Genomic DNA, 27890 nt, shown 5'->3' on the forward strand with positions numbered 1-27890 from the left:
CCAGGCACATTTTCACAGGCCTGTAGTCCCAGCTACTCCAGAGGCTGAGGCAGACCTCTTGAGCCCAGGAGTTCTGGGCTGCAGTGTGCTATGCCAATCATGTGTCCACACTAAGGCTGGCATCAGTATGGGTACTTCCTGGGAGTGGGAGACCACGAGGTTGCCTAAAGAGGGGTGCACTGGCCCAAGTCAGAAATGGAGCAGGTCAAAACACCCTTGCTGATCAGTAGCAGGAGTACGCCTGTGAACAGCCACTGCACTCCAACCTGGGTAACATAAGCGAGACCTCATCTCTTTTGTCCCCTCACTGATTTCATGGAATCCTTTATCTTCTAGTATTCCTTTGACCTCCAAAATTAATAATGAAAATACAAACAAACGAAGAGTTGAGAGTTGTTCTAACCAGCTTGTCAGTGTGGATTTGCAAACTGCCTCCACTGCAGTGTGAGAATGTGCACCAGCTAGAGGTATCTGCTCCTCACAGGGCCTGTTTCCTTCTCCACTGTGTGGCCAGTTCCCGACTCCTGCCCTTTCTTTTCTCAGGACTTAGGGGCAAGGCTAGTTGTTTCCTGTAAGATTATCCATACTTAATTTTTACACATAAAATATGCATAATATCAATAAATAAAACAGAGAAAAATAGCCATTCCAAACCTATCCTGTTTGAAGTACTGTCCTCCTCACATTCCTGACTGTGGAGCCAAATGAAATCTTTCCAGTTCCTCCCTTCTTTGGTCTCTTTGCAAGCAATAGAAAGAGAATGCATCACCTTCTTATTTTAAGAATTTGCATAATAAGTGGTGTGTAAAAACACCTAGGGCTAAACAAAATCAATATGAGGACATGACAAGCATTCTAGAATTTTTATGTTTCTTCTGGCTCTATTTTTACATCATCTTGTATAGTGTGGTGGTAGAAACCATGATCCATGGATGTTCAGGTAAACACTCCTCCCTCACCCCCCTGGGACATATGATAATGGCTAAAACAGTGATTGGGCACTGACCACACACCAAGCCCAGCCTAAGCATTTTAATTCTATTATCTTATTAGAATCTCTCAAAAGCCCTTGATGTGTGTAATAACATTTTTCGTGTTTCACAGATGAGGGCTGTAAGCTCACTGACTGCTAGGACTAGGCCCAGCTGTCGATGGTCTAATTCCCATTTTCAAGAAGAGCAGCCTTCAAGGTGTGTGTCAGTAAGAGGGGAGACAATCTAGAAAATCATTGCAGTTTATCAAAAGGCTCCCCACCATCACTGCTGGAATAAATCCTCCAATATCCAGAAGTTTCTTTGAAAAGTTCTTAGTCTGGGCAAAATACTGGATGGAAGTTCCACAGAGCATCATAGATCCCCCCAAAGCAGTTATTTCTACAGAAAAGGATATATTTGGTCCTGACACATCCTTGCAGAAATTAACCCACATGATCAGGAAAAAAATGCAGTTCTTCTGGTTTTGCGAAGTAGAACAGGCCATCCTTTCTTAGACTGTTTGTGTCCTTCCTTGCAGTTTTTAGGAGAATAAAATATATAACCTAAGAAGGCAAAAAAGAAAACCAGCTGCTTGGGGAAAAGCTGTGGAGAAGGAAGAAGCCCTTGGAAGGACTAGTCTTTAATCCTCTGGTTGACACAACGCAAAAATACCCATTTTAATTGCTCCTGCCCTGTTCCTATCAGTGTGCTGAGTCCTTGGAAACTCAAGGTACACCAAGCTTCCTCCCCAGATGGCCCAAGTTTAAGGCAGGAAGTGGTCTCGGACAGGGTGTCTTTGCTCTGAGAATAGAAGCACCAACACATGAATCCAAGATGCTGGAGAGACGAAGCAACTTCATGAGAAAGAGGCCCAACAACAATGTCTGGGAGGCTAAGGCAGAAGCTGGCTGGGAGCAAACAGCCAGTTAGCACCTGCAAACTCATCAGTTATATAAAAATTTAGCTCAGTCTAGCTCAGCAATTGGGCAAAGTACTCAACAGGAGGATATTAGAGAATTTGGGACTTTCCAGAGTGGAGAGTATGGGAAGGGATTTGTTAAAATCAGACATGCTTGGGTAAGAAAGCTTACGTATATAGAGAGTGTGGGTGAGATCATTTGGTAAGAAGTCAACTTACCAAACCCATGTGGACACAGAAGAAACCATAAGTCACAGTCCAATGGAAACAGACAGATACAGTCAGGAAATCTTGAAGTATCTGGGGAATGCAAATATCACATAATTGCTTAGTATTTGTCAGAAATACCTAAGCCCACGCTCTATTGAATACCCAGATAGAAGTGGCAAATGGAAGCCAGAATTGACTGTATCTGTGCATCAACTCTTCAGGTGGAAGAATGCTATGGAAATGGCACAAAATTTGGACCCCTTGACCCATAACATGACCCCACTGGGAGGAGACTCCAGCGGACAGTCTCAGGAGGCTGCGACCCCCCTGAATCTGGGGAAGGCAGAAATAATGAAATAAGAAGCAGGAGGTTTTCAGCCCACAGAGATTTTAGGACAGGAAACATGGGAGCCTTCGTGTGGAGTTCTTAGTAGCCCTGCTCTGTTTGAGATTTCATGTCCACACACCATCCCTTCCCCATGTTTCCAGGGACATTGGTTTCTAATAAGTTTCCTTCTCTCCATAGCCCTAATGCCAACCATAAACTTTACTCAAAACCTGCCTGTGAGGCAGAGATCAGAAAAGGTAAAGACAATCCTAACTGTAAGCCCAGATGCCCATATGACTCGTGCCCTGACTGATGTGGCTCAATGGGTCGGGCATGCTCCTGCAAACCAGAATGTATACCATAGTAATAAAAATTATTAAAAATGAGTGTGTGGGAGGGAGTTAAAGAAAACAAAAAAATTCTAAAATAACAAAAAATAAGAAATGTGAGCAGATGATACCTGATGAATGAGGGAGTGATAGAAGATGGCAGTGTGGGGTGGGGGAGAAGCCTAAGACAGTAGGGGAGAAGCACTCATCAGGGGTGCTCGTTCTCCAACTGGGTGGGTAGGGGTCATAGGGTTCATTTTATTGTTATACTTTGTAACTTATATTTATGGTACAGACAAACTTTAATATGTATCGATTTTTATGTAATAAAAATGGAAAAGTCGGAGAGAAGTGCCTGGACCTAAGCCATAGGAAATACCACTTTTACAGACCAGGTGCAGACCAGGTATAGGAGACAAAGCTATGCACAACAGTGAGATGGGGGTAGGAGCCAGAAACTGCGATGTGTTGGAGGCTGTGAGAACCTCCCAGAAGGAAGAGGGCTCTCCCAGGTTCCAGCTTTTAAGAGCAGGGTGGGAAGGTGAGAAGCGGAAAGTGTGTCAGATTTGGCCACCTGGAGGATCCCTAGGCTCCGAGGAACAGCTCTGGGAGAGTAGTAGGAGGGAAGCTAGGCTGTGGCTGGCTGCTGGCCAACAGGAGGATGAATCAGTAGAGGTCTAGGGTGAAGCCAAGAGGAAAGGGCAAGATGACCGCCAAATTCAGCCTCCTCTATGGTATGCATACCCCCACCCCCACTTTGTCCTTTCTCCCAGCTGGTCTGAGGGAAATATGACTCCAGTGGACAGGCTATTCCAACTGGCAAGGTCACGACTCTCTACCCCGGCCAAGACTCCTGGGAAAAGGAAGGGCCTGTTCCCTTGCCTTTACCCTGTAAGTCCAAACGCTGTGAGGACAAAAGGAGCTAGAAGCCATAAGGTAGGGGTATTGGGGTGCCTGAAAAAGACCCTGGGGTCCAGGCCTGGCCTGTAAGAGTTAGAGTCTTCTCTGAACTGGGGGAAACCCTTTCTGGGTTCCACAGGTCCTATCTCCCTATTCCCTGGTAGCTGGGTGCAAAGAAGCCCTTGCTGCAAGTACAGAGAGACACTGATCTGATCTCCCCAGGCCCAGGTGGCCTCCAATATCACAGTTCCAATCGCAGAAACCAGCCTGGCTTCCTCCCATCTGAGGAGGCCACAGCCCAGCCCAGCCACCCTCCTGTTGTTTGTCTTGGGAGGGGTAATTACTGAGCAAACAGGGAAGGGAAATCCTGGATTATGCCTCTCCTGATCAGCCGTTACCCAAGCCTGAGGCACTGGGGCCCCTTGGGCTTGGCTCCTTTGTGGCCTTGTGTATGGAAGGGAGCTGGGTGGCGTGTTTATAGAAAACCCAGGACTTGGCCTTGGTGAATACTCAGAAAAATAAACCCTGGCCCTGAGCAGGTTTCATGAACATTCACTGACCACTTGCTGTGTGCTGGGCCCTCTGTATGTCACAGTTCTTTGACACTGCTCAGCTACTCTAGGATGTCAGCATAAGGACTTTCAGTTTCCAGAAGAGGAAACTGAGGCTCAGGGTCATGAAGGGAGGATACCCGCAGAGGTGGAAATGGCACCCAAACCTCTCTGACCCTCACACTGTGCTCTACACCTAGCTCATCTTTGTTTTTGGGAAGGGCAGGGCTTGGGCAGGAACTCTCCCCTTCACCTCTCTTTTTTCTCCCACAGAGAACCACACCTGCTGTCCAAGGGCCCCAACCAAGCAGACAAGAGCCCTCCCCATGGCTGAGCTTTTGCCCCTGCCGTCTGGGGTGCCCCTGCTGACCCGGAGTCATTCCCAGGACTCACTTGTCTCCCCATCTGAGTGGCAGAGCCAGCAGCCACAGGACGATGAGCCCTGGAGGCTCTTGGAGGTGCCCTCCATTCAGATAATGCCATCAAGTGATGGGGAGTCACCTCACTGCACCCCAAGGCCCCAGTGCCTACAGCTGCTGAGGACCTCAGACATGGATAGTCTGCTCCAGGACAGGTGAGATCCAGGTGTTGGCACAGGAAAGGGGTTTTCTCTTTCTAGGGACTCATGCTCAAAGGTGGGCTTCCTGTGGTTGTGACTGTCCAGAAGAAGGCTGAAGTTTAGTTGGAATGTGGCCTTAGTCTGACTGGAAGTTGTAAAATAGATACACAAACAAAAACAGGCAAGTGGGAGTATGCATTGGGACAAGCAACTCTGAGCTTAGCTGAGCACTCAGACTGGAGACAGACACCCTCTTTAATGTACCTGATGTTTTGCAAACTGCGGGTCATGACCCTTTTAAGGACCGTGAAACCAATGTAGTGCATTGCAATCAGCACTTTTTCCCAAACAGAGCAAGGACAGAATTGAAAATACATAGCATATGAGGTATAGTGAATAAGTGTGGTTTCTTGAAGCTTTTGTAACATAAATTTCTAAGTATGTACTGGAAGCTAATATAAAAGGTATTTCCTGTTGCAGCTGATAGGCAAAGAAAAAAAGTTTAAGCAAAACTGCAAAGAAACTCTGCTCCTGGAACAAGGAGACAGGAACTGGGAGGTTCAAGGCTACAGGGGAAAAGAGGAAAAGAACTATGCTGGCCCTGAAGAGAAATATCCACTGAGGTTTCTTCCAACAATGAACACATGAAAAGAGTTAAAAGTTTAGGAAGTAGAGCTCTGTGTTAATGTGGAGAAATCTCAAGAAAACAATGATGATAGAGAAAGCATGCTGTAAAATGATATAGGAGACTAATTGTGTATCTTTTTAAGATATTGAACAATAAGACACATTATATTGTTGGTGGATGCCTCCCTACAAAAAGGATGGGAAAGTGCACAGGAAGAACACACATCAACTTCAGGGCAGAATGTACTTTGGGGGCGGAGGCAGAGAAAACAGGGGTAGGATCTCAGCCTTTGGCTGTAACCGTAATCATTTATTTCTTAAAACAAACAACAACAAAAAAAACAAGGATCTGAAGCAAAAATGGCAAAATGTGCACATCAATTATATGGGTGGTGGGAACATAGATGACTATTACCTATTTTCTTATTTGAAATAAATATTCCCTAATTTAAAGTATTTCAAAGCAAGAAACAGGCAAGGAGAGTAATGAGAGGGAGGGAGATGGTGGAGGGAGGGCCTACTTGAGATATGATGGTGAGAAGCAGTTAAGGGAAGAACTGAGGGAAGAGCTTTCAAGCTCCAAGCAGAGAGAGCAGCAAGTGCAAAGGCCCCAGGGCAGGAATGTGCCTGTGAGTCAGAGGAAAACGCAGGGTGGCTAGGGGGCTGGAGGGGATGAGCAGAAGGGAGACAGAAGTGAAGTCAAAATGAAGTCTTGGGCATCAAGGTGAGGGCTTTGCTTTTAGCTGGGAATGAGGTGGAGCCACAGGAGGGCTCAGAAACCTGACTCCCCCTGGCTGCCTGTGGGGAGAGGACTGTGGGCACTTGAACCAGAGCAGCAGACAGGGAGGAGGTAGCTGATGCTCCAGGAGGGAGGGAACTGAGGCTGGGTCAGGGTGGGCCGTGGAGGGGAAGAAGAGTTGAGATTATGGATAGGTTGTGTAGGTGTGACAGAAAGACAGGGGTCAAGAAAGACTTAAGTTTAGGGTCTGCCATCCACCAATATGGAGGAGTCATACTGCTTGGAGGCTGGGAAGGGGGTGGGGATGGAGTTTTTTTCAAGAGGATGGAATAACCCATCCTGCAGAGGGATAGGGAGCAAATCTCTGCGCAGTTGCTTCTGGCCAGAAGCTTTGAGGTGGGCCTCACATTCTGTGTTCTAGGGCAAAGGAGTCCAGAACCAACAGACGCCGGCAGTTGCCGCAGAGATAGACACAGGTTATGGCCTCAGAGCAGGGCTGCGTTCAACTCTGCAGCCTACTCGCTGGGTGACTTGGGCCACTCACTTCCCATCTTTCGAAACGGGCTTCTGTCTGTTAAAGTGCTGCTGCTGCCCTTCCCCAAGCCGTTCCGTGGAAAGCCCTTATCACTGACGTAGTGGGCTGACTTACTCAAGGTCACAGCGTAGATAAGCACCAGGGTGTGCTGAATTCTAACTCGGCCTGGCCGACCACCTGAGACAACCCTTCCGGCAGCCGTGATGCCCCTCCTTCCAGTGCAAGCCGCCGGGACACCTCTGTTTCCCAGAATCTCCATCCACCCCCCAGCTCCGCCCCATCTCTTAGATTACGCCCTGGAGGGAGGGGACCTCCGGGCCATGAGCGTCACTGGAGTTGAGGACCCCTTTCCCAGGCACCAGGGGAGAGGGTGGCAGCCTGTGCCGAGGCAGCTGCCACGGCAGCGTTTTGATTTAATCAAGTCGACCTCTGTTTCTCTGTCAGCCTCTCCTTAGATTCTTGGCCTCCGTCTCTTTTTTTTCCTCTCTCCCTGTATCTCCGGCGTCCCAGGCGCCCCCCCCCCCCACGATTTCTGGGTCTCTGTCTTCCTCCCCCTGCGGCCCCGAGTCCTTCGGTCTCTACTTCTCCCTCAGGGCCTCCCTGGGTCCCGCTGTCCCAGCAAGGCCTGGACTAGCACCCTCCGGCGTCACTCAACGTCTCTGCCCCTGCGGCCCTGCAGCCTCGGCCTCCTGGATCTAGGCCCCGCCCCCAGTGTCTAGGCCTCGCCCCCAGCCTGAGCCAGTCCCTCCCCCTTCCCCTTCTCCGACGAGGGCCGGTGACGCGCAGGGGCGGGAGCGGGAAGGGGGTGCGTGACGTCACAGCGGCCTCTGGCAGCTTAGGCCTTTTGTGCCGGCGGCTGGGTCGGTGGGGTGGCGGCCTCGGACTGAGGGGCGGGAGTCCTACTGGGACGTCTAGCTCTGCCCATCCCTGCTCAGCCGGCTCCAGCCCTGCCCTGCGGCTGGGCGCTCCCGCCGCCGCACCCATGTTCGAGTAAGGACCGTGCGGGGCAGGGGCCCCAGCCGGAACCAAGGTCCCGGAGCCAATGCACTGGGGCCACCGGGGTGGGGTGGGGCTTGGCGTTCTAGGGTGCACCCGGGCACTGAGGGCTGATGGCTGGGAGGCTCTGGCCTGGCTGGTCGCTGCCAGGGTGCGATGCGCCAGGTTGGAGGGGCTTTTGCTGGGGTTCCTAGCTGATTTTGCGGGAAGCGCGCCTGTGGGGAGGGCCCTGGCCTGGCTCGCCCCTGCTTGGGAGGTGAGGGGTGGGAGCGAAGCTGACCCAGTTCTTTGGGCCTGGCCTGGAGGCAGGGCTCACAGGCCTGGGACCCTGGGCAGGCCCAGTAGCAGCCCCACCGGGCCTGAGCCACCTCCCACAGTCTTCGTCTGTCTCGAGTCTCGGCCAGGGTTACTGGGAGGTGGGGGCTTCCGTGTGGCCGACCGACTGACCGTGTGCCTGACCCCTCTGGGGCCCTCCTGCACCCGTCTGGCCCGGTGTTTCCAGTTATGAATTGTAGATGTCTTGGAAGCTTGTGTACGCGTGTCTGTTTTCCTAGTTTGCAGGCCGCTGTAATCCTCTTTGGCTGTGTGTGTGTGTAATTTACCTCAAATTCCATGTATTCTGTAAATTCCCTGCGTGTATCTGATTAAGCCTCTGTAGTGTGTGTCTGGGCTTAGCTTGTGTGGCCATGACCTTCTGTGGTTGTATGTGTGTGGTGTATGTCACCCCATCAGACCTCTGTTGTCAGATTGGGACTTGGGAGTGTCCATACATGTGTCTAGGTTTCCAGGGTGTGAAAGCTGTGATCTTCCCTGGCTGTGTGTGTGTGTAATTTATATCTGACTCCATCTGTGGCTCCAAGTGTCACTGTAAGTTGCCTGTGTCCAGTTGTGACTGTAATGTGTGACCGTATGTGTCTGAGCCTCTGTGCTTGGTGCTATGGCCATTTGCCTCTGAATGTGCCTATAATTTACCTCTGAACCTATTAGCTCTGTGTGCAGATGTCAGCTACCTGTGTGTCCAAGTGTGATGTTGGGTGTCTGGAGCCAGACATGTATGACTGAGGCCCTCTGGGGTTATGCCTGTAATTTCCTTCAGATTCCATCTTTGTGTGAAAATCCCTTGGTAACATTGTTATATGTATCTGCCTGGGCTTCCATGTGTGCAGCTGACCCTCTGGGGCTTTGTGTGAAGAGCAGGAGAAAGAGACTTCTTGTGGGTCTTAGTGGGTCTCAGCCCCTCCCTCTTGAGACCTCAGGGGTACCCTTGACTCTGGAGCAATAATCATTACTGACATCATTCCCCTGTTATAGCTTATAAAGAATGTCCCTGGCCGCAGTGTTGTTGAGATGTGGCTACAACCCCAGGGGCTGCCTTATTCTGAGTCCTTAACTTCTGTACAGTTGTCAGGGTTCTCTGTCAGCAGCAGCTGCTGATACCTCCATTCCTTGACATGTTAGAGCAGGCTTTTGCTTTTTCTTCCATGCCAGATGGTGAGCATCATAGGAGCCCAGCTGACTCTGTGACTTAATATCCCTAGGTTGTTCATGTGTTAGCTGGGGTCCTCTGTGACTGTTCTGTGACTGTGTGATTATAACTGGGAGTGTTTCCTTTCAACTCTTCTCTGAGATGTTCTTGTAGCTGTATGTGTGAATGTATCTGGGGCTTTTTGTGGTTTTCTGTGTTTCTGTGACCCTCTGCAGCTGGCTTTATGAGTGCATTTAACTTTTGGTGTGAAGTACTTATGCTGGGACTTGTGGCTGTTTGTGACTGTAACATACCTGTGGTGCTACTGCTGGGGGTGGGAGTGTAGGGAAGAATACTTGCAACTGTGGGGAACTATAGTTTGCCCATGACACTGGCTGTCAAGTTTTGCTTTAATGCATACCTGTGTGTGTATCTCGTCTGCTCTGACCAGAGGGAGCTCTGGACCTGTTTAGGCCCAGGAAGCTGGACGTGAGTTGTCTGCAGTGGCAAAAACCCTATTCTCTGCCAAGTCCCCACCCCCATAACGGTCCTATAGATACTTGGGGCTCCTCTCTTCTCTCTGCTGCAGTCTGCCTGGTTGGGCAGCCTCAGGGCTGTGCCTGCCCCTGAGCACTTCCTGTTCCTCCTGCCAAGGAGCAAGATCTGGGGATGTCGGCCCTGCCCTGCCCTGCCTGTATGTGTTAGACTTGTCCTTAGATGCCTTCCCCTGACCTGTGGCTACAGGAGACTAAGACAGGTTAAGGAGGGGTTTGCAGTTCAGACCAGAGGGGAGAAGATGAAGCAGGTGAGGAGTGTGGTTCCCTCTCCTTCAGACCCATCCGCAGCTGACCAGAGCCCACAGTACCTGTGGGTGGGCCTGTGCCCTCCTGTCCTCCTTTCCCAGCCCCACTGGCCACCTCACTCTTCAGACCTGCCAATCTCAGCCCTGTGCCTGAACTCATTGTTCCTGCCCCTAAAACTATATTCCCCCTCCCTTTGCTAGATCTGTTTTTTATCCTCGGGGCTCTGCTCAAGTGTGCCCTACATCACACCTAGCCCTCCTTTATCACCATGGTCCTCCAACTTGAGCTTGCATCATTCTCTTGGGCCCCACCCTGTCTTTGATTCAGGAGATCTGTAGTGGGTGCCAGAATCCGTGTTTCTCAAAACTGCCAGGTGTTGCTGCTGCTGTTCATGTGATTAGTATCAGTGAGATTATCACCCTCGTTTACATTTTCTCTTATTGATTGTTTTCCAAACAACATCAGGTCCTGAGGGTGGGGATTATACCTAGTTCGCTCACTTTCTTGTGTCCAGTGCCTGGTTTGTGGCAGGTGGCCAGTGTGTAGTTAGAGAGTGAACGGCTGCAGTTTGGGGGCAGTCGGGGCTGCACACACCAGGTTGAGGTGTCTTGCCATACCTGTCGAGGTCAGTGTAGCATCTTAGACACAGGTGTGCTGGGACATTGGTAGGGCCATGTACTACACTTCAGTCTGACGGCCCTGGATGATCAAACCAGAGTGCCTTCCATGTGGTGGACTGTATGTATATATGTCCTCCTCCAGACAGCCCTGTGAGGTAGATACTTTTTTTTTTTTTTTACACGTAGGCAGCCAAAGAAAGGCAAAGGAAATTACACACGACCTTCTGCCCTGAAAAGCTGTGGCATGCCAGATCTTATTACAAGTTGCTACTTTCCTGAAGAGGGACACTAAGGGGAGGCAGATACTTTTATATTCCTATTATATTCAAGAGAAACAGGCACAGGAAGGTTCAGACTCTAGCCCAAGGTCACATAGGGAAGTGACCAAACTGAGACTTGCCACAGCCTCATCCCTCAGAGGACTGGGCAAGTCATACACCTGGTTCAGTCTGACTTCTGGGTAGAGGGAGTGGAGGGTCATTCATTCATTCTGCCCACAAGAGCAAATGGCCAAGGAGCATGCAGTTGGGAAATAAACCTCTTTCCCCCCAGGGGTCCACCTCCTGTGTGAGAGGATAAGAAACAAAGACAGCCCTAGCTGGCGTGACTCTGGATTGAGTGGCGGTCTGTGAACCAAAGGGTTGCCAGTTCGAATCCCAGTCAGGGCACAAGCCTGGGTTGCAGGTCAGGTCCCCACTTGGGGGCACACATGAAGCAAACACACATTGATGTTTCTCTCCATCTCTTTCTCCATCCCCCTCTCTCTGAAAATAAATAAAATCTTTTAAAAAGAAGGACAAATATAGAAGGTTGGGTCAGAGAAGTAATGAGGGGAGAAATGGAGAGGAGGGAGTGTCAGGATGTGAGGAGTGTGTTTTAAATAGAGAGCTGAAGGAGGATGCCTTGGAGATGTGTTCACTGAGCAGAGACCCGCAGACATCTGGGAGGAAGGGCCTTTGGCAGAAGGAACAGTCAGGGAAGGAGCTCAGAAAGAGTGAGCGAGGGGGCTATGAGAGCATCTAGCCCTCAGCCAGAATGAGGTGCAGCCAGAGGAGGGCCCTGGCCTGGTTCACAGACTCCCTCTGGCTGCATGTGGGGAGATAGGCAAAGCAGGGAGACCTTGAGAGAAGGTGGCTATGATTGCCTAGGAGGTATGGCAGTGGCCTAGGTCACAGCTATTTATTTATTATTTATTTATTTATTTATTTATTTATTTATTTCCACAAATTCATTTCACAAGTATGACGTGAATGGCTGCCCTGGTTCCAGTCCTGAGCAATACCAGGGACAAAACAGTGACCGAGACAACAGGGAGCTTACAGATCTGTGGTGTTGTCATCAATAGTGACAGCACAGAGCAGTCGGGGCTAGGATGAGGGAAGTGTAGGTGGAGTGGTTAGAACTGGGATGGGAGCCAGGAGACCCACAGAAGTGGGGGCAGTGTCCGGGAGGGAGGAGTTATGGAGCAAGAGTCCTGAAGGATGCATAAGAATTTGCTAGGCCAAGAAGACGAAGGATAGTCTGGGCAAAGCAAAGAGGTCATGCTAAAGCTTAGAGGCAAGAGGGAGAAGTGTGAGGAGCCTCGACTGTTTGAGGAACTCCCTCCTCCTCCCCAGGGGAGAGTGAAAGCCCTATGTTGGAATCCTGCTCTGAATTAAACTGTGGACAAGTGGTTTGCCACTGTAGGCCTCAGTTTCTTCTGTGAAGGAGGTGATAACAGTATCAAATGCAGTGTTGTGTGAGGATCAGTACAATTCATAATATGCAGAATGTGCCATGGTAGTGGGTCCTGATACAAAGTCAGCAATGAGTGTCCCTTCAAATGCCCCCAAACTGACCCTACAGCCCTATGAGAGTTTGTTTTTGTTGGTCCTCTGAGCGTTCTACTGGTTCTTGGGCTGCCTCCCAGCAGCAGGCTAATTCCCCAAGGCTGGGACCACATCTGGTGGTCTCTGCTGCTCCCCGCTCTAGGCAGCACATGGATTATTCATGGATCACCGATGCGTATTCAGAGTTCACTCTGGGCCAGATATAGTTTTGGGGTCTGGGGACACAGTGGCAACCAGGACCTCCTGAAGGTCTGGAGCAGACAATGACCAAATTGAATAAGTGATCAGGGTGAGTTGAGATGGTGTGAGTGGAACTGGGGGCTACTTCCAGCTGGGCCACCACTAGAAATGCATTTGAGTGGAATAAGACAGCTGCTTATGCTGGGGCTGTGGAAGGACATTCAGGCACAGGGAATGGAAGTGCAACAGCCTTGACACAGAAATGCACTTGGTGGGCTTTAGGGGCAAAAGGAGGCTGGGATGGAGGAAGTGACAGGGACCACATTAGGGCCTTGGATGCCAAGGTAAGGACTTTGCTTTTAGCTGAATTGAGGTGCAGCCTGGTGACGACTCAACCAGGGGGGCCCTGACCTGACTGGACTCTGTCTGGTTCATAGGCCCCTCTGGCTTTGTGTGAGGAGCAGACTGTTGAGAGTGACCAGTGTGCAGGAGGCTGGGCCAGGTCACTGGATGGAGCAGGGGAAGTGGGGCTAATAGAAATAATGGAAATAGATCTTGGAGGTGGACTGGGTGGGACTTTACTAACAGATTAGAGATGGGGATGAGCCAGAAAGAAAATAAGATGCTTAGGTTTTTAGCTCAAGCAACCGAGTAGAAAGGGGCTGCTCGATAAGTTTTTATTGTGTAAATGACTAAATATACACAAATATAATATAGCAGGTATATTGAGAGCTAACTGTATTCCAGGCTGTATTAGAAGCACTGTGCATTTATTGTTCATTTACCTCCAGACAACTGGATGAGGACATGTATTTCTGATCCCTGGGTCACAGTTATAGTAACCGAGGAACAGAGTTAGGGAATCTGCTCTGGGACCTGCTGCTAGGAAGTGGAGTAGGATGGATGGGTAAGGATCAGTGGGCTGATGCTCAGGCCTCCCAAAATAGGCCTGCCTACACCCCCTGGTTTGTTTTATCCCATAACCCCTTCTTTTCCCCCTCCCCCCAGTACCACCCCCCACTCTGGCCGGAGCACGCCAAGCAGCTCACCATCTCTCCGTAAGCGGCTGCAGCTCTTGCCCCCAAGCCGACCCCCACCTGAGCCAGAACCAGGCACCATGGTGGAGAAGGGGTCAGATAGCTCCTCAGAGAAGGGCGGGGTGCCGGGAACACCCCACACCCAGACCCTGGGTGGCCGGAACTTCATCCGCAACAGCAAGGTTGGTGGAGGTCCTGGCCAATTGGGGAGAGGGGTAGAAGACCAGGGATCCGGGGCCTTGTTCTGATTCCACTCCTTTCTCTTGCAGAAGATGCAGAGCTGGTACAGTGTAAGTATTTTAAAGGGTTTTCTAAAGGGGTTGGAGGGAGGGGACAGCAGTCAAGTGGGGCTGGGTCAGCAGACCTTGAGTCATATCTTTGTTGCTACTTGTGTGTTGTGTGACCTTGAGTGAGTTGCTTAACCTCTCTGGACCTCTCTCCTTGAGAAACAGTCCCCACTTTACAAGGCTGAAGGGAACTTTCACTAAGAGTCAGTGATGCTGCTGGGTATGTGACACAGGACCTGGCTAATGTAGAAATCAATAAACAGCAACTCTCATCATGTTTACTCTTGTGTTACTGGCAGTGGAAGCCAGAATGAGCTAGACTTCAGAGAGCATTAGAGAGCCTCTCTGGGGCAGAAGAGACTGAGGGGCTTCTGGGAGCACAGAGGGGCAGAATTAGGGGTAAACACCACCTGGATTCACACCTCCCACACTTCCCCCAGATGCTGAGCCCCACGTACAAACAGCGGAATGAAGACTTCCGGAAACTGTTCAGCAAACTCCCTGAAGCTGAACGCCTCATTGTGGGTCAGTCCTGATATGCCCACCCAGCCCTGAGTTCCCATCTCTGCCCTCCTGAACCTCCCCACCGGGGTGCTGGGTAGGCCAGCCGTGTGACTCGGGTCTCTGCCTGTCTCTCCCCTGGCTGCCTCAGATTACTCCTGTGCCTTGCAGCGAGAGATCCTCCTCCAGGGCCGCCTCTATCTCTCTGAGAACTGGATCTGCTTCTACAGCAACATCTTCCGCTGGGAGACAACAGTGAGCCCGCGCAGGGATGAGAAGGGGCCCTGGCAGGGCTCCGGCCCCTCCTGACTCGCCTGTCCTTCTTAGATTTCCATCCAGTTGAAGGAAGTGACATGCCTGAAGAAGGAAAAGACGGCCAAGCTGATCCCCAATGCCATCCAGATCTGCACAGAGAGTGAGAAGGTGAGTGAGAGGACCTGCTGACAAGGCCAGGTGGTCGCTGATCTTAGCCAATGCCTCCCTTCTTCCCTGACCAAAGCCCTGTTTTTTCTGCCCCCTGATCTGCTCTCAGTCTGTGGCTTTCTCTTTGTTCTCCCTGCCCCTGCCCTGGCCCAGGTTCCCATCATCTCTGACTTGGATCTTCACACCAGCCTCCTGCTATCACAGTCCCCGCAGTCTGTCCCCTCACACAGCTGCTCTGAGATAGGATTAATAGTAAAATTCTTCCCTCCTACGTATCTACAACTCAGATGTCTTCTCTCCCTGGAAGAAGGAGAGACACTCCTGACACTCCATTCTGTCCCTGTGATGTTGATTCGTGGCCCCAAGATGGCTGCCTCCCATCAGTGTGCCAGACGGGAAGGGAGAAAGAAATGTGGCTGTGTGCACACACACGACACTTCACAGCAGAATTCCTTTGTGTTTTATTGGCCAAAAGAAGATCAGTTGACCACCTTACGGGCAAAAGAGACTGGGAAATTGCCCTGGGCTTCCCCACTCCTAGCCCCAATCCCTCTGGACTGACCCCATCTGGAGATGAGCCTGCCTTAGCCTGTGAGCTCTGGGTACAGAGCTAGGGACCATCTCCCCATCACAGTGACTCCAGCATCCAGTGCTAGGTTGGGCACAGGATAAACATTCTGTAGAGAGAATGAAGGGATGAATGAATGGATGTACCTCAGGATGGAGATTGGGACAGAGCTGGATGGGGGTGGAGCTGCCCCTCTACCCTTTTGTGTCTCTCCCACACCCCATCTCTCACCTGCAGCATTTCTTCACCTCCTTTGGAGCCCGGGACCGCTGCTTCCTGCTCCTTTTCCGCCTCTGGCAGAATGCGCTGCTTGAAAAGGTGGGCCTGGAGGAGGCCTGGACAGGGGACTTTGGGGGTGGGCCAGGAGAGACCATGGAGCCAGGGGTGCCAGTACTGGAGGACCGCTCAGCTCCTCTCCATGGGTATCTGCCTGAACATATTGGCAGCATCCCCCATGGGCCCCACGAGGGACCACCATGGGCTCTGGTGACAGAGTCTGCCCACTAGAAATGTGTATCCACAGCCTCTTACTCACCGTAACATTTTCTATATGTGACAGTAATATCTGCTCTAAGCTAGTAACGTGGTATTTATTATGCATATGAGCACTGCATAGTCAAGCTTTCTGCTGCGATGGAAGTGTCCTCTATCTGTGCTGGCCAGTAGAGTAGCCACTGACCACGAGTGCCCCCTTGAACTCTTAAAAAGTAACTAGTGTGATTGGGGATCTGCATTTTTAATTTAATTTTAATTAATGTAAACTTAAGTGGCCATGCGTGCCTCTTGCATAGCACAGGTCTGTATCTCCCCACGTCTGCTCATGTTGTTAGTGTGTGTGACTGGAACAGGTCTCAGATGAAGTTCAGTGTAATGTGCAATATATGAATAGAACATACCAATGATTCTCAAACTTCATAGTTCCAGAAACAATTTACACCCCTTAAAGTAATTGTAGGCTCCAAAGAGCATTTGTGTAAGATGGTTATATCCATCAATATCTACTGTATTAGAAACTGAAACTGAGACATTTTTAAGCACAAGAATACACAACACATTGCATAGCGACCAGAAAAATTACAGCATCACTTGCCATAGAGCCTCTAGAAAACCACTGTATACTCGTGAGAGAATGAAAGTGAAAAGATAAGTAACATCTTATACTACTAGTGATACTTATGCTTATGAAAATAATTTTGACCTCATGGGAGCCTGAAAGGGTCTAGGGGACCCCCAGGAATCTTTGGACCACACTTTGAGAACCTCTCATACACTGCACTGGATACAAAATATAAGAGTTATTATTATTGGTTCTCTATTACGGCCTACAGTATTGGCACTGTGCTACTTTTCTTCAATCCAAAATCTTAATTTTGTATCATGTCTTGGCCCAAAGTCTTTGAGGCAGGGATTTTAGACTTCACTTGCTACAGTCCAATAGCCCATTGAGTGCCAGCCCTCGGCAGGCTCTCCTGGAATGCCCTCTGTGGGCATTGCATAGGTTTACGTAGGATGTATTTGGCAATAAGTAACTGAAATGCCAACCAAACAATGGTTTAAGCAAACAGATACTGAATCATTTCACAAGGTAATAGTAGCTAACATTTAATGGCTACTAGGTGCCAGGCATTGATCTGATTATTACATGGGTAAACCCATTTCATCTTGACAACCACCCCACAAGGCAGTATGGTTATTATCTATATCTCACTAATGGGGTATGGAGTATTAGACTCACCCCTGGTCACATGGGCTTTTGTGTGGCAGAGCTGGGTTCTGACCCACTGCAGTCAGGTTCTGGCCTCCACTCAACCACTGCGTCACACTGAGGCTCATGTCATGAGAGGTCTGGAGGCAGGTGGGCCAGGGTGGGTATGAAGGATTAAGGACCCAAGTTCTTGTCCATTTTTCCACACCCATCCTCTGCATGGTGATGTTTTGTTCACATGCTTATTGTCCTGTGGTTACAAGGTGGCTGCTGTGCTCTCGTCCAGATGTCATACCATCACATAAGTGTCCCAAACATGAAGGGGGACAGGGGTGGATAGAAAGTGGAAATTCCTTTTTTTTTTTTCTTTTTTTTTTAAATTAAGAAAGGGAGAGCAACATCAATGTGTAGTTGTCTCTCACTTGCCCCCATCAGGGACTGGCCCACAATCCAGGCATGTGCCCTGACTGGGAATCAAACCGGTGACCCTTTGGTTTGCAGCCCATGCTCAGTCCACTGAGCTACACCAGCCAGGGCTAGAAATTTCTTTATAAAGGAGAAAAAGCTTCCTTTAGATTTTGCTTTGTATTTCTTTGGCTAAAATGGGGTCACGTGACTGCCTTCGGCTGTAAAAGAAGTTGGGTGTGTGGCAAAGGAAAGATGAATTGGCTGGAGAAGATTTTTCACTCCAAACAGATCAGTTATGCTGGCAGGAAGGGAGTGTGGCTAGATGTTAGGTTGGCATGGCTCGTTGCCGCTGGCCTGTAGCACCTCAGAAGGCCGGAACCCGCTCCTCCAGCAGCACTGTGCCTCTGTCCTGCCCTCTCAGGGGCACCTCCAGCTATGGCCAGTGGGGGGCAGCAGTGCTGGAGCAGGAGCTGGAGAGAGGAGACAGTGCAGCATCAAAGCCTGCAAGAAGGACAAGAGCAGAGGAGGGTTCAGAGTTCAGGTCCTGGAGCCAGATTGCCAAGGTTGGGGTTCTATCCCTATCACTGAGGAGCTGCATGACCTGGTTAAGTTGCCAAACCCCACTGGTTAGATGGGGACTCTCCCTGCTTCATAGCAGCCAGGCTTGGGTTCAGAATAAGTGCTGCTCAGCAGTGTCACTTCTTATGAAGCAGGGTTGTCCAGAGGTAGCTCCAGGGTGCTGGAACAGCCCCTGGGGTAACATATCAGCACTGCCCCTTGGGCACCTCTGTGCCTCAGTGTCATTGTCTTAAAATGACGTTGTTAGCACTGACTTTATAGAATTGTTTTAAAGACTCAGTGAGTTGGCTCATGTGAAAGGATGAGAAGAATACCTGGCATATAGTAACAACTCAGTGCATGTCTGCTGCTGCTATCATTATTGTTATTGCTGTTTTATCATTGTCATCCACCCCTTCAGGCCACGAGTAGCTGAAAGACCAGGGCTCCTGAAGACATGAGAAATGGATGGGGGCAGGACAGCATGGGGGTGGGGGTGGGAGCAGAGGTTCTGGAGGCTGGCTAGGTTTGAATCCCTGAGTTGCCTCTGGTCACTTGTGTGGCCTTAAGCACATGACTTCTCCCTGGGCCTTATGTTTTCTGTAAAACTGGGACCATTAACTTGTAGCTGTGTATTGTGAGAACCTGAGGGGAAAGTCCTGAGCACACTGTCTCCTCCCCACTGGGCTGTCATGGAGTGTAAGATCTGGGACGGGGGACCTTGCTGCCCTGTGTGGGCACTGGGGGAACTGCTGAGGCTGGTGAGGACTGGGTGGAAAGCATTCTGGCCTGGGTGTGGTGGAGGCCAACCCTGACCTCATCTTGCCTGCCCAGACGCTGAGTCCCCGAGAGCTCTGGCACCTGGTGCATCAATGCTATGGCTCAGAGCTGGGCCTCACCAGTGAGGATGAGGACTATGTCTGCCCCTTGCAGCTAAACGGCCTGGGGTGAGTCAAAGGTTGACAGCCAGTTCCTGGAGGGGTTGGGGGAGATAGAAGGGGTTGTGTGAAGAACTCCTGGACTTCCAGGTGGACTGCGGTGGGTGCATGAGGTCTCAAAGATATAGTCATCCCACACCCGCCCTTTCATTGCAGGAGCCCCAAGGAAGTAGGAGATGTGATTGCCCTAAGTGATATCACTCCCTCAGGGGCAGCCAACTACAGCCAGGAGCCAAGCCCAGTGGGTTCGCGCCATGGCCGCACCACCCCCAACCTTTCCCGAGCCAGCAGTGATGCAGACCATGGGGTGAGCAGAGGGAGAGAGGAGGGTGTTGTGGGGAAAAGACAGAGGAAGGCTAGAGGTGGTGTCAGGGAGAGGGACAGATCGGGGAGGACCAGGGAGGGAAAGGTCCAAGGGACAGAGAAGAGGTGAGTGGAGGGGTAAGAAAGGGGATAGATGGAGGGACAAGACACAGCTGGGGAGATGGTCAAGATAAACAGGAACAGGTAGGGAACCAGAAAGACGAGCAAAAGGGAGACAGACAGATGGAAAGAGTGACAGACAGAAGAGGCAAAAGAGAGATGGATGCATCCAGTCAAGGCATGGACAGGACAGGCATAAGTAAGCTTATAGCCCAGAGCCATCCAAGATAGGCCTGCAAGGAGCTTAGAGGAGCCCTTGTCCGGGCAGCCTCAGGGCCCCTCTGAAGCTTAGCTGTAAGCCCTCTATATACATGTGACCTCCCAGCACTGGTTTTCTTAGACTTGAATTCTTATGGCCTATGTGGTCACGCAAGAAACCCTCAGGCTGGGATGGAAGTGGGACAAGGCTGGATTAAGTCATTCTCTGCAGGCAGAGGAGGACAAGGAGGAACAGACAGACAGACAGCCAGACGCCTCTTCTAGCCAGATGGTGACTCCAGTGGCCGAACCCCTGAGCACAGAGCCCACCTCACCTGAAGGACCTGCTTCCCTGGGCCCCTTGGATCTGCTGCCCAGTGAGGAGCTGTTGACAGATACAAGTCACTCCTCCTCGTCCACAGGGGAAGAAGGTGAAGCAGGTGACCCAAATCATTTGCTTTAGTTGCACATAACCAACTACTCAGACTGGCTTAAGCAAGGGGTTTGTGGGCTCCCTGGACCAAAAAACCCAGGGAGTGGGCAGGTAAGGCTTTTAATAGTGTTGTTAGACATCTGCCTTACCTCTGCTTTAGAGGTAGCAGAGCAAGGCAGATAGGAGCATGAACTCTGAAGCCAGAGCGCTGGGATTCAATTCTGGCCACAGTGGCTCCTAGCCATGTAACCTGGGCAAATCATTTTTCTGTGAGCCTCATTTTCCTCTTCTGAAAAATGGGATTAGCAATAATAATACCCACTTCATGGGGTTGTTGTTAAGAGAATTAAATGAGTAAATATATATGTAAAGTACTTGGGCCAGTTAGTAAGTATAGGCTATTACAATTTCCATCACCATCGTCATTTCTATTTCTCTGTGCCAACTTCATTCCCAGGTACTTCTCCTTTTGTTGGGGCAGAGAGAGACACTGCCCTGCTCCAGATAAGCCTGGTAGAGAGGAAAGATGCTTTTCCCAGTGGCTGTATTAAAAGCTCTAGGGTTGGCTCTGAGTGGAAAATGAGCCAACTCCTGAACCAGTCTCTGTGGCTGCTTGGGGTCACACATACCCCTCAGAACCAACCACTGTGGCTGCCTGGCCCCAGAACCAATCCCCGTGGTTGACAGTCATAGGCCTATGAGCCTGTGATGACTGGGAATGCAGTTGGCTGGGCCTGTAGTGAGAACCAATCACGATGGCTCTGATTGTTTGGGCTTAGGGCACGTGCCACCAGAAAACCAACCCTGTGGCACAGTGCCTGCTCTGGTCTAGGCAGACAGATCTGCCCCTCCACTCCACAAAGCCAGGAGTGGCATAGAGTGGTCTCCAGAGGCAAACCAAGGAACCACTTTGAGCAGGGAGGCATGCCGATGGCCTCATTTGCTGCCCTTCTGTGTCTCCCAGCGGACCTGGCTACCCTGCATCCTGACCTCTCCGGTCGTCTCCTCATCAATTCTGTCTTCCATGTGGGTGCCGAACGGCTCCAGCAGATGCTCTTCTCAGACTCAACGTTCCTGCAGGGCTTCCTGGAGCAGTGCAAGTTCACAGGTTAGGGGACAGATTCCCCAGACACAGGGGAGGTGTGGGGAGGACGAGCCTGGAGACAGGTAGGCCCTGCTGTGCTGGTCAGGTGTGCAGGGTGAGGGGGTTAAAAGCAGCATCCATGAGAGCAAGTGTTCTGCCTCTTACTAGCAGGGTTCCAGCCTCTCTGTGCCTCAGTTCTGCACAATGGAGGTATGATACTAGGGCCTGCCTTATCGGGTTTCAGGAGATCTAAATGGGTTGATGCTGGAAAAGTACCTAGAGCAGTAGCCGATAGTACATATTTCATAAATATGACAATCATACATTTAGTACTACTCTATGCAGAGACCAGGACAGAACCCTAGAATCTAGGGAGAATGAGGGTAAATAGATTCTCACACAAATAAATGTGAGTATCAGAGAGGTAGCTGTGATCTGATCAGGAATGGCTACTGGAAGGATGTGAAGTGGAAACTAAGGCCCGAAGGAGGGACTTTTCCAGAAAGGGGAGGAGGTGGGAAAGAGAAACCTACATAGCCCCTGAGGCTGGAGGCAGGCACTGTGAGAGATCCTTTGAGGCTGGGCCCCTGTGGGTAGGTGTGGAGAGGGGAAGCCACAGCAGCAGGTGAAGTAGAAGGGTTGGCCATGGGACCAGCAGAGGAGCTCAAGAGTCAGACAGGGGAGGGAATGTGCAGGTCTGGGGCTTGGGTGGGAAGCCTAGAGGACAGCTGGACCACTCCTGAGATAGGGCCCCAGAGGATGAGCAGGTTTGAAGAGATGCTGAGGCCAGCATGGGGCCCAATAGGTATGAGGGGTCCAGGGGACTTAGAGGGCAAGGTGTTCAGGAGGTCATAGGACCCCAGGTCTGAGGCTCAGGGGAGAAGCCAGGACTGGTACTGAGAGGGAAACTGAGGCTACAGGAGGGACAAGAAGTGTAGGAGGGGAAAGGTTCCAGCTCTGAGTATCATCAACATCTAAAGTTTTAGGCATCCCAAGGAACATGGGGTAAGCACCAAGATGGGGACATGGAGGAAAGGTGGGTTTGGGGCAAGGCCCAAGAAAACTGGAAAAAGGCTGAGTCTCCTATACCCTATAGGCAAAGGCTGGTGAATAGTGTCCTCATTCTGCTCTCCCTACCCTAGACGTGACCTTGAGCCCCTGGAGTGGGGACAGCAAGTGCCATCAGCGCCGAGTGTTGACCTACACCATTCCCATCAGCAACCCACTGGGTCCCAAGAGTGCCTCAGTGGTGGAGACACAGGTGAGCCAGGTGAGGTGACCAGCCCAGTGGGACAGCCAGGTGGGCAGCCCTGACTGCCTCCTCCCTTGCTCTGCAGACGCTGTTCCGGCGTGGCCTGCAGGCAGGCGGATGTGTGGTGGATTCGGAGGTGCTGACGCAGGGCATCCCTTACCAGGACTACTTCTACACTGCCCACCGTTACTGCATCCTGGGCCTTGCCCGGAACAAGGCCCGTCTTCGGTGAGCAGCTGCCTCCATCTGATGCTCTGGTGTTCCCCGGGCCCCAGCCCCGTGCTCCCCAGCCCCGTGCTCCCCAGCCAAAGTCAGTTGCTACCCTGGTAGGCAAGCAGAAGTGTTGGTCCCTCAGGGGCCAGGAACACCCAGAGGCGTTTGGCCTGAGCCTCTAGATGAGTGGAACTGCCATAGACCAGGATGGGGAAGATGGGGAGAAGTAGGTATGGGGGTTGATCAGGAGATCAGTTGGGGACGTGTCAAGCTACCAAAGACCCCCATGTGGAGTTGCATGAAGCAGCAAGACAGAAGGAGTTCAGGACTGAGGTGTGTGTGAAGCCTGCAATGTGCACGGGCAGTGCTGAGGCGGCACTTATGGACAGGAGACTTGCCAAGGTAGTGGGTGTGAACAGAGAGGGAGTTACAGGCTGACTGGCTGGTACTTCAGGTGAGCAGGGATCACAGGGAAGCCATGGGTGGGTGAGGGGGATGTATCTGTTTTGTCTGTGGGTACACAGGGCCCTCTCTGAATTAGAGAGGAAAGCACCCCCTGAGAGTGGGGCAGCAAGGCTGGAGTCAGACCCTACCCCCATTTTCCCAACCCTAGAGTGTCCTCTGAGATTCGCTACCGGAAGCAGCCCTGGAGCCTCGTGAAGTCTCTCATTGAGAAGAACTCGTGGAATGGCATTGAGGATTATTTCCACCACTTGGGTAGGGGACAGAGTTGGCCACAGCAGGATGGGGTCATGGCCTGTCTGGATGCAGACCTACAGAGTCCTTTCTTGTGTCCACAGAGCGAGAGCTTGCCAAGGCCGAGAAGCTGTCCCTGGAGGAAGGTGGAAAGGACTCCCGGGGATTGCTGTCAGGCCTTCGGAGGCGAAAGCGGCCCTTGAGCTGGAGGGGTCATGGTGATGGGCCCCAGCGCCCAGACCCTGACCCCTGCGCCCGGGCCAGCATGCACACCTCAAGTGCGTTTGTTTGTCAGGCCCGGATAGGGCAGGTAGGAGAGCAGGGCCCAGGTGGGGTAGGCTGGATGAATCTGTCTGACTCTGGGTTGCTCTCCCACAGGCTCCCTTAGCTCCCGTTTCTCAGAACTGACCACGGACCAGGGCCCCGGGACAGGCATCTCCAGTGCCCTGGTGCTCATCAGCATTGTGTGAGTAAGGAGGCCAGGCTTTGGGGTCAGACAGGCCTGTGTCTGCATCTCAGCTGTGTTACCTTAGGCAAGTGTCTGGCCTCACTGGGCCTCAGCTTAAGTGAGAGTGTGGGCTTCCCTCAGCACAAGGATTAAAGGAGCCAGTGTTTGAGCTGTGCCCAGCATACTGCTCTGTTCGTCATGAAGAGGTCTGCCTGCTGGGAGAGGGATGCCTGGGACTCTGGGAGGTTAGAGAGACCTGACTTCACCCAGGGGGCAGGGAGGGCTTTCTGGAGGAATCGGTACCCAAATGAGGCAAATTTAGGTGAACCAGGAGAGGTATGCAAAACAAGCATTTTACTTACACACTTCATTGGTGTTCCTGTGTTTAACCCTAAGCTGGGTGATGCTGGGCACCTACCTAGTGGTAACAAGCAGCTCTGGGGGAGACAGTTCTGGCACCAGACCAAAGTAATGGGGGAAACAAGGAACAGGGCCTGGGTAGGGAAGCCTTGGGAGGCCAGTGAAGGCTTCCTCCAGGCAGGACAAGTAGACAGTCAGGGATAGCTTCCTGGGAAGGCAGAGGACTCCTGAGCTGAGACCCCAGAGGATTAGGCAGGGAGAGCCACATGAATGAAGGTCTGGAGGTGTGGAGGGGCGGGACACTGAGGAAATGGAAGTGAGATCCATGCTTTCAGCAAACCTTAGGAGGTGAGAGTCAGATCAGCCATGCATCCAGCCTCACGTCCCACTGAGAGGCTGAGTGGCATGCTCTGCTGGGAGCTGGGGTCAAGGAGGGGTGGGGTGGGTAGGACGGGCTGAGCAGCTCTCATCTTTTTGCCTCCCCCTCACTGCTGCCTCAGGATCTGTGCGAGGTAGGGTCCTGGATCCTGCACCTCCCCTCACCTCATGTCTCACCCCTGGCTGCAGTCCCTTCTCTACTCCATCTCCTTGGCTCTCCCAGTGAGCTTGTTTGGCATGGCAATTAAGGGTGTGGACATGAGACAGGCAGGCCTGGGTTTGAACCCTGACTTTGCATGTCTCTCCCCTTCTCTGAGTCTTAGCTTCATCCTCTGAAGAGAGAGTAGTCATGGTGTTCCTTCAAGGTGTGGTTGTGTGTGTGCCCAGCTTGTGGGAGCACCAGTCCTGACTCCTGACCTCTGATTCCTGCCCTCAGCCTCATCATCCTCATCGCCCTCAATGTTCTCCTCTTTTACCGCCTCTGGTCCTTGGAGAGGACAGCTCACACCTTTGAGTCCTGGCACAGTCTGGCCCTGGCCAAGGAGTGAGTGGGTACCCTGAGGGGGTTGGGAGCGTGGACAGGTTGGGGGAGGCCAGCGCTCTACTCAGGCCCTGCACCCCACTCAGCAAGTTCCCCCAGACGGCTGCAGAGTGGGCAGAGGTCCTGGCCCTGCAGAAGCAGTTCCACAGCGTTGAGGTGCACAAGTGGAGGCAGATCCTGCGGGCCTCGGTGGAGCTTCTGGATGAGGTATGGCCCTGGGGCTCTGGGACTCTGCACTCAAACCCAAAGGCGTGGCACATGCCTCTGGGCCTCGGTTTCCTCCTCTGTAAGATGAGGAAGCCATTCATAGTCCCCCTCCTTGTAGGGTTTCCGGAAAAATCAGCAGAATGAAAGGATTTATTCGCTCCCATCTTGGGAAAAAAGTCCAGATGTGGCCGACTAGGTCTGGCTGGATCCAGCCACTTAATGGCAGTGAGACTTGGTCTCTGGTGTCATCTTTTGACTCTGCCTACCCCCAGGGTTGGCTCAGTTCTGAGTGCCCTCTCCCCAAGGATGACCAAGGTGGTACCTGCAGCTCTAGTCTGACATCCAAAGGAAAGGACTTATTCTCATGGGTTGCTGGGGTCACATGCCCCCCACCACTGAACCAGCCACAGAGGCCAGGCAAGACTTGGTGTCTGAGTCTCTCACCACTTTGGGGTGACTAAGGGGGATCACATAAAGGTGGGGGAGAGGTTTTCCAAAGGCTATTGGGGTCTCACCTTTAGAAGGGGTTACCCCATAGAACCCCTGTAAGTTTAGGGGCAGCATCTATTCAGAGAAGGCCAGGTTCAATTTCTGGTGTGTGGCCTTGCGCAAGAGACTTGGGGCCTTGGCTTCTTCTCTGTAAATGGGGCAGTAATTGACATTACCCCAAAGACTATTATGAGAATTTAAATCAGTTCACATTGGAATAGTGCTAACATCATAGTAAACACTTTATGTGTGTTTGCTATTAGTAGTATAAGTCCAGTGCCAAGCATACAGCAGATGCTCAATAAATGTGGTGGGTCAGCACAAATTTCAGACACATGGGCTAAGTACCTAATGTGGGGAGCAAGTGTGGGAAGCTGGGGAGCACCTGGCATTAGCTGGCCACCAAGGGTGTCAGAGCCTGAGGTAGTGGTGATGGTGCAGACTGTGTCTGGCCCCTACGGGCCATAGTGCTACGGCTTACCTTGGGGCCCACTGCAGTTAGTTATGTGTGGACAGAGATGCTCAGTCTGGGAAGGGCTCTGGAGGACAGGGTAGGGGGTTTTGAAGCTAGGGCCCCCTTGCTCAGAGCCAGGGAGGGCAGGGCCTCCCCATCCTGAGTTAAATTCTCATTTCCCTCTCAAATTGCCATGGGCACTGAGTTGGCTTCTCAAGCAGTGGTAACAGTGGACACTGATCAAGCTAGGCTGTTCTAAGTACCCAAATGACCAGTTGCCTTGCTTCTCATGGCTAGGCTATGACGAGAATGTTCTTGTCCCCCAAACATAACAGACAGGAATGCTGAGGTGTAAAGCGACCAAACTTGCCCAAGGTTTCACAGCAGGGAATAAGAATAACATGCATTGGGCACCTCCTGTGTGCCCCAGATCCCTGAGATAACCTGCTGAAGCAGGTATTACTGACCCTTCTTTCAGCTAAGGCACTTAAGGACAGGTAAGGGGCTTGCCCAAGGCTTCCCAGTAGGTAGCAGAGACCAGACTCGAACCCAGGCCATCTGGACCCCTTCCATCTGCCGTCCGTGATAAATTAAACTGGGTGTAGTGTTGCTCTGCTCGTGTTATACTGTGACCCTGGCAGGAGACATGGCTTCTCTGGACCTTCCCCAGTTTCTCAAATGCAGGATGGGGGGTGACATCACCCCTCCAGCACTCACTCACCACGCTGCCCACCTCTTCCCCCAGATGAAGTTTTCACTGGAGAAGCTGCATCAAGGCATCACTGTCTCAGACCCTCCCTTCGACTCCCAGCCACAGCCGGATGATAGCTTCTCCTGAGGACGTCTGGCCACACAGCTGTCCCTGGAAACGGTCAGATGGACACAACCTCGGTGACCACTGCTGGCACAGTGTGAGCACCGGCAGCCTCCTACCCACCCATCCTGGTGGCCTGGCCTGGGGCCATGCAGACATGGGGACCACAGAACTGAGATGCACTTTTGACCAGCGTGTTTAAAGTGCAGCTGCCGTCGCCTGCCCAGCCAGGGAGCTGACCTGGCCTTTGGCAGGCACCCTGCTAACTTATTTTGTCCAGCTGGGGTTGTGGAGGGCACCTCCTGGGGTACAAGATTCCCTCAGTCTGGGTTTAATATATTGTATTTATTTGGGCTGACAGAGCCCCAATAAAGGGTTGGAAATGGCTGTGGCTGTCTCCGTGGGGCCCAGGGAGTGGGAGGGGAGGGGTTCTGTCCATTTTCTGGGGCCATAGTCACTGACATGACCTGGAATTCCCTAGCATCTTCCACAAACTTTGCATAATCAGGGTCCAGTGTGGGGGTTCCTAGGACAAACTAACCCTGGTGGCCTGGGATCAAATTGTACCTCTGATACTTAGGTACATAGACTGGAGCTGGTCAGCCTCTCTCAGCTTTAGTTTCCTCTGCTGTTCGATGGGCATAAGAATAGCCCCAGTCTTCCAGGGTTGTTAGACGTGAGTCGTTCTCAAACTTGAGCCATGTCAGAATCTCCTGGAGGGCCAATCTCCAGACCTCCCAGCAGAGTGTGATTCAGCAGGTCCAGGGCAAGCTGGCAGCTTGTACTTTCGGCAAGTTCCCGGGTGATGCTTGTCCAGTGATCCCCCTTGGAAGAACCACTTTATGAGGATGCAGGAAGTTAATAGAAGTGGCAGCTTATAATAGGGTAACTATTCAGTGATGTTATTCATC

The 27890-nt window shown here is 51.6% G+C and overlaps 1 protein-coding gene and 1 non-coding gene across 7 annotated transcripts; one reads left to right on the plus strand and one right to left on the minus strand.

Annotated features, from left to right (window-relative positions):
* The first annotated feature begins 4522 nt into the window (after positions 1–4522).
* Positions 4523–27366, plus strand: GRAMD1A (GRAM domain containing 1A). 6 transcript variants are annotated; one of them, XM_053667586.1, is made up of 19 exons: positions 4523–4785; positions 13573–13783; positions 13871–13891; positions 14329–14413; positions 14541–14644; positions 14717–14812; positions 15618–15698; positions 18886–18998; positions 19146–19296; positions 19843–20050; positions 21008–21151; positions 22270–22388; positions 22465–22607; positions 23206–23309; positions 23393–23566; positions 23667–23754; positions 24911–25018; positions 25102–25222; positions 26911–27366. In XM_053667586.1, exons 1-19 carry the CDS (start codon positions 4538–4540, stop codon positions 27001–27003), a joined length of 2412 nt encoding a protein of 803 aa, XP_053523561.1. In that variant the 5' UTR covers positions 4523–4537; the 3' UTR covers positions 27004–27366. The 6 variants fall into 6 exon arrangements, with proteins under 6 accessions (XP_053523561.1, XP_053523562.1, XP_053523563.1 ...); XM_053667587.1 differs by having other exon boundaries at positions 19843–20041; XM_053667589.1 differs by lacking the exon at positions 4523–4785 and adding an exon at positions 7477–7661.
* Positions 10734–10869, minus strand: LOC119037357 (small nucleolar RNA SNORA67). The gene has a single exon (XR_005080178.2). It is a non-coding gene; the product is annotated as a small nucleolar RNA SNORA67 (small nucleolar RNA).
* Positions 27367–27890: the final 524 nt, after the last annotated feature.

Source organism: Artibeus jamaicensis, unplaced genomic scaffold (assembly GCF_021234435.1).
Source record: "Artibeus jamaicensis isolate MK-2021 breed Jamaican fruit bat unplaced genomic scaffold, CSHL_Jam_final contig_470, whole genome shotgun sequence".
NCBI classification, from domain to species: Eukaryota; Metazoa; Chordata; class Mammalia; order Chiroptera; family Phyllostomidae; genus Artibeus; species Artibeus jamaicensis.

What these genes read in the sequence shown, in the direction of transcription:
- GRAMD1A (XM_053667586.1), top strand. Translation starts at nt 4,538, where the DNA reads ATGGCTGAGCTTTTGCCCCTGCCGTCTGGGGTGCCCCTGCTGACCCGG. An exon ending in GATAGTCTGCTCCAGGACAG is followed by an intron (nt 4,786 to 13,572) that starts GTGAGATCCAGG and finishes CCCTCCCCCCAG; the next exon opens with TACCACCCCCCACTCTGGCC. An exon ending in GGCCAGCATGCACACCTCAA is followed by an intron (nt 23,567 to 23,666) that starts GTGCGTTTGTTT and finishes GCTCTCCCACAG; the next exon opens with GCTCCCTTAGCTCCCGTTTC.